Source organism: Ananas comosus, unplaced genomic scaffold (assembly GCF_001540865.1).
Source record: "Ananas comosus cultivar F153 unplaced genomic scaffold, ASM154086v1, whole genome shotgun sequence".
NCBI lineage: Eukaryota > Viridiplantae > Streptophyta > Magnoliopsida > Poales > Bromeliaceae > Ananas > Ananas comosus.
The window spans coordinates 11,220-20,266 of record NW_017893384.1 but is presented as its reverse complement, the minus strand read 5'-3'; the positions used below and the strand labels follow the sequence as shown (position 1 = coordinate 20,266).

The 9,047-nt window shown below is 29.7% G+C and overlaps 1 protein-coding gene across 1 annotated transcript; it reads left to right on the top strand.

The window, feature by feature from the left end:
• Nucleotides 1–267: 267 nt before the first annotated feature.
• LOC109705852 (replication protein A 70 kDa DNA-binding subunit B-like) lies at nucleotides 268–2,807 on the top strand. Its single transcript, XM_020226633.1, has 9 exons — nucleotides 268–416; nucleotides 499–514; nucleotides 873–969; nucleotides 1,061–1,191; nucleotides 1,284–1,374; nucleotides 1,446–1,578; nucleotides 1,712–1,869; nucleotides 1,979–2,135; nucleotides 2,790–2,807. Exons 1-9 carry the CDS (start codon nucleotides 273–275, stop codon nucleotides 2,805–2,807), a joined length of 945 nt encoding a protein of 314 aa, XP_020082222.1. The 5' UTR covers nucleotides 268–272.
• Nucleotides 2,808–9,047: the final 6,240 nt, after the last annotated feature.

Sequence of the window (9,047 nt, the reverse complement as noted above, 5' to 3'; positions counted from 1 at the left end):
TTGAGATCCTGTTGTATAGCTGGTACGCCGTGCAAATACAAAGGAGACTCTGTCCGAGTGGACAGAGGAACTTTGTATTTGTGGCGGATCTGTACGTCGCGTGGGCCAGATTGAAAAAAAAAAAAAAAAAATGGCACGTTTTTCGCAACTCTGTTTTTAAAAGGCTTTTAAAATCGGCCCCGGGACGTGACAACAAAGTAGTAATTTTAACATAATTTAATAGTTAGATTGTAATGTTGTTTTTTTTTTTCGTATTAATAGGAGCACCACGGATGGAATTTGTGCTATTCGATCAGCTGACACTACAACAACAACGAAGTAAAATCAAAACTAGAGTTTGTAGGTTATGGGAATCAACGATACCAAAACAAAAAAATGAAATAATCAGTTTGGAATGTCTTCTCATAGATGAAAAGGTTGAGTTTTTCTTTTATTATTTATTGACTGCTTATGTGTTGATAGTTCCTTCTTAATCAAAGGCTATTTTTCTCATTGTAGGGAAGTTCTATGCAAGGTACCATTCGAAAGTTTGATGTACAACATTTCAAGTCGATAATTTCTAAAGGGACCGTATACATTATCGAAAATTTTAATGTCATACCAAGTAGAGATAAGTATAAAATTGTCGACCACAAGTACATGATACAAATTAATAAATGGACGAAAATTACTGAAACAACGGATGATGTTGAATCAATTCCATCTCATTGCTTTCATTTTTCGAGTTTTGATTATATTAAAGGTAAAAGAAACAATGACTCCTGCCTTTTAGGTAACACCATTTTCTTCTTCCTTTTAATTCTTTCATTTTATTAAAGCAACACAATATACTTATTCTGCAATAACATTCTGTTAACCCTCATGTTGATTAGATGTGCTGGGAAGTATTGCTACTATTTGTCCTATTTCTTATACATATGTTGGTCATGAGCTTACTCCAATAAGAAATATGGAGATAAAAGATTTAGAGTAAGTTGAATACTATTTTAGCATCTAATTGTGTAACTTTAATTCTTACCATATGTGAAACAATTTAACTTAAATAGTGAAAACATTGTAGGGATAATACTTTTCCAGTGACTTTATGGGACAAATTTGCTATGGAATTTGATGAAAATATAATTTACGAAAAAGAAGCTGCTGGACCGGTTGTAATTATTTTCGCAAGTATGAGCGTGCGAATGTATAAAGGTTTGTCCAATGTTTGCTTATATTATAATTGTTTGCGTTTATTTCCGTCGCTATTTATGGTTCTTACACTTATATTTTACATCTATATCCAGAGAAGCTATATCTGTCGACATGTTCAGCATCAAGGTTTTACATTAATTTGGACATACCAGAAGTTACAACATTTCGAAATACATTGGATAGGTAAGTATCATTATCTGTATAGTTTATTCGAGTATTTCTCATAACTTACTTTTATAGATACTTTAATGCAGAAGCCAACTACCTATTGCACCAATTAAACATATTGAAGCGGCACAACAACTAACTATTAGCCCATATGAACAAATGCTTAAGAATCGTAAAACTGTTGCTGAATTACTTGCATTAAATCCAATGGAAGCTGAGGTAAGTATATTTAGAATATCTTTAAATTGCCAATTTTATTCTTTCTCTTATATTCTCTACAAATTGCTATATATATTATTAATTCAACATATAATTGAATAGATGTACTTATTCATTATTCTTTTTTATATAGAATACGAATTATACCTGTCAAGCTAAATTAGTAGAAATTGATACGACATATAAGTGGTGGTACAAGGCCTGCTATGATTGTAAAGGAGAAGTAAAAGATTATGATGGTACTTTTTGGTGTAATCAATGTGGAAAAAATGATCAGTCACCTGTACCATGGTACATTTCTCAACCCAAATACTACAATTTCAAACATGAAATATTCCTTTTAATTCGAAAATTATATTATCATGTACTAAATTAATATAGAGATCATTTTGAAAAAAAGGTACAAGTTAAATGCCATTGTTGCGGATGAGACCAGTTCAGCGAACTTCACTATTTTTGGCAAAACGGCGCAAGATTTGATACGAGTCCCTGCTCAACAACTTGCTATTGCAATCAATTCAAATAAATTTATACTACCTCCTATTATTAAAAATGTTGTTGGTCAAACTTTTATTTTTCAAATTTCACTTGAGTCACGCAAATTTAATACAACTATGCAATTATTCAAAGTCACAAAAATTTTTCAATCTGCTTTGACTGCAAAAATCAAAATAGAAGAAAAGGAAGAAGATTCATAGACATTATAGAAGATGGTGCTGCAAGGCAAGTCCGTAAAGAATTGCCAAGTAGCGTGAGAAATTTTCTAATTATCTTTTTCCTTACGTACTTTCTAGTGTTATACTCAAAAATGATTTATTTCAATTCTTTTGCATTGATTTTTTTCTTTGTTGATGTGAAGTTTCAAATCCTATCTGGGAAGGAAGCTGTTGAAGGAATATCAAGAGGCAAATAAGGAGAGCTACTTAGGTTAATTCATTGATGATATATATTAATTATAAAAAGTACATATATTTAAGCATTTATCCAAAAATAAAATATTTATTGACTTGCTTTTTATGTGCATTTTCTGTAAAATTATCCTTATAAAAGTTCTCAATGAAGTCAGGGAAGCTATTAATCAATCAAAGGGAAAAGATAATTTACTCAGGTACACAATTATATTAATATTGTTTTAGAAAAGTGGTTTCAATGTATTTTATTTTTCAATTGAAATGAACATAAATAACTGGCATTTGTTTTCTGTTTTGTAGTTACATGGAGAGTTCTGATCTGATGAGTAAGAAAATGAAGTCAAAACAACTTATTTTCTATAGTTTTTTTAATAATATATATGATATACTTTCATCATATTTAATTTCATGTTATAAATGCTATATGTTACTCACACAATTATTGTAAGTAAGTGATGTTTGAATTTTCCCTGTAGTGAACTTATTTTCTACTCAGATTGCTAAAATTTTGCATATACGGATCATTCGTCTTTCTCATCCTCTTTTATAAGACCCCTTAAACAGAGCAAGAAAAATTACAAAATAATAGAAGAAAAAAATAGAAAGAGCTTGCATTCTTAAGATCAATAACATTAATGCAAGATCAACACTCTGTGATACTTGTTCTTTCTATTACTGTTTGCTGTGTAATTTGGTGCAAGAAATTTGTACTTTTGTTTTGGTTTGCAGTTATTTTGATGTTAATGGAAAGTTAATGTTCACCTGTTATTTCAAAATCTATTTGGCCAAAGTAATTGCGTGTTTTTATTTTTAATTATTGTTCGTTTCTTTCTCTACTGCTTTATGCTAGAATATGTGCTGAGTACTCGCACGTTGCAGCGTAGTAGCTATTGTTGTAGTAAAATTAATAGGATTTTATATTTTTATTTTTTCTTGTAAGCTCTAGAGTATTATTTTTCTTAGTCTTTTCTGTTACAAATTATTGTGTCTCTACAGTAAGAAAACAAATTTTTTTCTATGCTTACTACTTACAATATAACTGTATAAATTAATCAATTAAAGTTTTACATATCTAATTATATTATCAGCTACAGCAGAATAAAAAATGAATAATATACTAATAGAGTAAAATATGTACTGATTTACTGCCTCATTTGACTATACATCTTTTGACACATGTTGTTCTGCTTTCTATATATGAATAGAGAAACTATTTAGAAACCAAGCCAAATATCACTAACTTGAAAATCATTTGAGAAGTTCATATTCTGAATTATTTGTGAAAAAAATTGAAAAATGTGAAGATCAAATCTTATTTAATATAGCATCTCAGTGGAAAAATATAAAATATTGACATCTCAAAAAAATTTGAATGGTAGGCTGTGAAGTATGCACAACAAAATAATAATTTGAATTGCTTTCTTCTTCTTTTTTTTTTCTTTTTTTTTTTTAATGTTTGATTTGATATGGCGACGTAAATCGATTCAAACCTGCAGAGATTGACGATATGGAACATTCCATGGACAATCCGAGTCGATCCGGTAAACTGCTAGGAAGGTTCCTTTGATTTTTCCTCCTCTCCTATTGTCTTTGCTTTTATTGCCTGTTACTCAAGTTTTTGTGTTGGCTATAGCTCACTGCATATAACTATTACTTTTGTTGATATTTTACTATTTCTAAAATTTTACTACAATGCACTCTATTGTGAACTAATATTTTAATACTGGCATACTATAATTTTATTTACTTATGTTCATATTTTATTATTTATAAATTTTTTATTTTAGCAATAACTACCCGCCGCATCGCGCGGATACCTACACTAGTATATATCTATCAGGGCTGGACTTGCAGTTTGTTCCGGGAAAACAAGAGAAAAGGTAATTAATTCCCCTGAAATCATTTGCACTTCCACACCAACAAATGATTTTTGAAGCGAGACCGGATTAAACATAAATTAATTTTAGGGTTTACCAAATAAATTCAGATTTACTTTCCAAAAGCAAAAAAAAAAAAATATTGCAGAATTTTTTGTTTCATGATGAAAATACTCTTATAGATAGAAATATATTATTTCTATTTTTAATTTAATGCAGAAATTATCCAACTGTATTAATAAATAAAATTATCACAAAACTTTCTTTAATTTATGGAGACTAATATTATATATTATTATATGCCAAATTAATCATATAAAATTCATAACTATTTGAATATATGAAATCCATTTAAATATTCCTAAATTAGGAGATTCATAATTTTATTTGTCTCTTCTACTAGATAGATTTAAAATTTTAGGATAAATATAAAAGTTTGTAAAAAATTATTTTAGTCCTGTTGAATCGAATTTTTTTTGAAAAAAAAAATGTCAAGGAAAGAGGTGGTTTTTCAAATTTCCTGTTTTCAGGGATTATAACATTAATTTCACAAAAATTTTTAACTCAACCACGTCTGATTCATACAATAAAATAAATAACATTTCAAAATTCTGACCACCCATTTTTAGGAATCCTAAAACACTACCGCAGACTCCTGCGCGATGCGGCAGATAAAAATTTTTAAAATAATAAAATAACAAAATGTACATAAAAAAATTTATCATTTACAAATCCAAAAATAAAAAGAAGAGGAGATCATATATTGCAAAAGTTATTATTAATATCTCAACTAATAAAGAATGACAATTTTATAAATTTCAAGAGTTTAGAGAGACATACAAATAATTATCTCTAAATTAAATTTTTTAGAAGATATTTTAAAAGGTTATGATAGCTCTCTACTTAAATTATCCTTGTAAAATACAAAAAGTATATAATTAAAATTTTGATTATCAGAAACCTATCTAAAGTTAGTATTTTTATCTAATAATTTTTATTTGTGAATATCAATAATTTATAAGGAAGAAAATTTACAAATGATCATATTTATAAAAGCTAGTTATAAAATAGAGAGGGCCCTTCTTTACCTTCTTTTTTCTGGAATTTAATAATTTGGACTTCTTACCGACTAGAGCAAGTGGCAAAGGGTTTGGTGATTGGTACCCGAGACTCAAGTTCGAATCCTAGTTGATTCACATTTTCAGCTAAGTTTATTTCTAAATGAAATAAACGAAGCGGGTAGCGTGCTACCTATCTCTCAAAAAAAGGAAAAAAAAATTTGGACTTCTTTAACCACGTTTATGTGGTGCTTCCACCTTTTTTGTTGGATTTTGAAATTCTTTTAACTATGTTTTACTTTTACCTTATAAAATTTCTTTGAAAAAATATAATATAACATGCACTTAAATATATTGTATAAAAATTAATTGAATTTTTGTGTGCATTTACATTTGTTTTTATCCTCATGATAGCTTCTGTAGGAATTAACCTGGAAAAAAAAACAATGGTAAATTAGAAAAGAAATATCTAAAAGGTAAAATAAATACTATATAATTGAAATCATAGCAAAAAATTAGTAGAAAAGAAAAATCAAAAGAGCCTTACTAATTAACAACCGAGGCTATTGAATTAAAAGTAGAAAATAAAATAAAATGTCATTTGAGAGAGAAAGCGAAAGAGGGGTCATATAAATGGTAATAATAGAATTCAAAAAATTTTATGAATTATGAAATAAGGTGGAGTAACTTTAAGAAGATGAGAAGTCTCCTAAATAAGAGTTATCAAATAAGGTGTAGCATTAAATTAAGAATTAATTAGGAATAATTTAATGAGAATTGAAAAGGCACGTTAACTTTATGGTAATTTAGTGAGTTATTGGCCAACCCATTAAACTTTCAAAATTAATTTATAAAGGATAACTATTGGCCATTTAAGGAGTTCAACAATCTTTTACAGTATAATGAAAATTCTATATTAAATAGTAACTCTTACGTAAGAAATATTAATTAGAGAGAGAGAGAGTAGATAGGCCCCAAAAAAATCATAAAAATATTAGGTTATAAAACAAAATAAAAAAAAAAGATTGTGCCACGTCACCCTTAGATATTGGGAATTAATGATGACTTTGAATAAAAATTTTTCTAATGAAGAAATTTATTTTTTTTTCAGTATGCAGCACCCTCTTTAAAGCCCCAGGTCGTGATGGCCTAGCTGTATTTTGACAAAAGTACTATATTATCTTAAGAAATGTTAATTAGAGAGAGAAAGTGGATAGGCCCAAAAAAGAAAATCACAGAAAAAATAGGTTACAAAAAATATATATATATATATGAGATTGTCATGTCACCTTTATATTGGAAATTAATAAATAGGTAGATTTGAGGTGTCCAACAATCTTGTACGCTGTAATGATAATAATACTATATTTAGTAACTCTTATTTAAGAAATATTAATGAGAGAGAGAGTAGATAGGCACCCCAAAAAATCCCAAAAAAATTAGGTTTCAAAAAAATAAATAAATAAAGCTATGCCATGTCACCTTTAGATATTGAGAATTAATAAAAAGGTATAGAAAATTAGGGCTTGTTTGGTTCAACGGTAGAATTGGAATGGGTAATGGAATATGAATGAATTTGAATGGTAATTGGATTGGCCCACTCTCCCAACACGTTTGGTTCATTTGTGGATTGAAAGTTGGAATGAGTTATTCCCATTTCATTGTTTGATTCATATAAACTAAAAAATTATAGAAAACCATAATACAAATTTAACTCTCAAATATAATTTTATATTATTTAAAATTTATGAAAAATATAATACTATTCTCTAATAAGTTTTCCAACAAAAAAATATCAAATTTATTTTTAAAAACTTTTATACAAGAAAAAATTATAAAAAAATATGGGATAGGTTTTTTTTTTTTTTTTTTTTTTTTTTTTTTTTTTTTTTTTTGATGAGAAAAGGGTGAGAGATCGTATACAGAGAGAGGAGGATGAGATGGTTTCATGGGCTTCGGGAACTAGTGGGTTTCGGGAATGAAATCTCAATCCGGGCTAGGAGATCGAAATCAAGTTGAAGGCTGATGGGTTATTCCTATTCCAATCCGGAATAGGAATCCCAAACAGATTACTGCGAACCAAACAAAATTAATCAGATTTCATCAAATCGATTCTCATTCCATATCCAAAATAGATGAACCAAATAAGCCCTCAGAGAGAGAGAATATGGGCCCTAAAAAAATCCAAAAAATTAGGTTATTAAAAAAAATAAAAAAAAATAAGGTTGTGCCATGTCACTCTTAGATATTGAAAATTAATAGATAGGTATAAAAGATATGGTGATCTAAAAAAGCCTCACCGTTAATTGTGATTTTAAATATTCTTCTTCCATTCTTTAACCTTTTAAAATAAAAAGAAAAGGACTTTATCCTATTCATACAGAAGTCATCTTCTTCTGCTCCACGCCTGTACCCAAAAATAATTGATTAATTACACTGTTAGGCGCTAAACTTTTGCCAATATTTATTTTGTCCTCATTGTTTTTGTAGATCGCAGCGGAAGTATTCGTTCGTACCTTTTTGCGGAAGCGATTCGCGCTAGAACGTGATGAGCCCGGATCGTAGAGGTTGGTTCACGTGTCCTAGGATCGTCCTTGAAAATTTTCTTGCGCTCCGAACTCGCGGTGGATCGAACTACAAACGAGCACGATCGCAAATCCACCGTTCAAGTCCCTTTAGAATAATAGGTCAATGGAGGATGTGGTTTCTCTCTCTTTTTCGGTTCTATTATTTTTGTACATCGTTTCATGTGGGATCGCCCGTCTATTTATAAGGAATTTCAAAATCCTAATAGCGTTAGAGATAAGGCCAAATGGGTTATTATTTGTTATCCTAATATGACTAGAATTTATCTCTAACTAACTTTCCAATTTGAAAGCGAGATTAATTCTAATTCAATTAGATAACATAACATCTGTCGGATCGAACCCGCTTATGGGCGTACCCGATTCGATTTAACCGAATGCCAACATGCTCTGATACCAATGTAGATCGCAGCGGAAGTATTCGTTCGTACCTTTTTGCGGAAGCGATTCGCGCTAGAACGCGATGAGCCCGGATCGTAGAGGTTGGTTCACGTGTCCTAGGATCGTCCTTGAAAATTTTCTTGCGCTCCGAACTCGCGGTGGATCGAACTACAAACGAGCACGATCGCAAATCTACCGTTCAAGTCCCTTTAGAATAATAGGTCAATGGAGGATATGGTTTCTCTCTCTTTTTCGGTTCTATTATTTTTGTACATCGTTTCATGTGGGGTCACCCGTCTATTTATAAGGAATTCCAAAATCCTAATAGCGTTAGAGATAAGGCCAAATCGGTTATTATTTGTTATCCTAATATGACTAGGATTTATTTCTAACTAACTTTTCAATTTGAAAGCGAGATTAATTCTAATCCAATTAGATAACATAACATCCGTCGGATCGAACCCGCTTATAGGCGTACCCGATTCGATTTAACCGAATGCCAACAGTTTTGATCGTAAATTTAATATTTTTAAAACTTTTAATAATGTGTCAAATTAACCTGTTCCACCACACATATATATATATATAATTGAGCTAGAATACTTTTAAAAGTATCACCCCGTTTTAGGTTTCTAGCGCATGGATCTACTCCTTCAT

Coding starts and splice junctions, on each gene's coding strand:
- LOC109705852 (XM_020226633.1), top strand. CDS start 273: ATGGAATTTGTGCTATTCGATCAGCTGACACTACAACAACAACGAAGT. Junction 1,375..1,445: donor TTTCGAAATACATTGGATAG/GTAAGTATCATT, acceptor ACTTTAATGCAG/AAGCCAACTACCTATTGCAC. Junction 1,870..1,978: donor GATCAGTCACCTGTACCATG/GTACATTTCTCA, acceptor TTTGAAAAAAAG/GTACAAGTTAAATGCCATTG.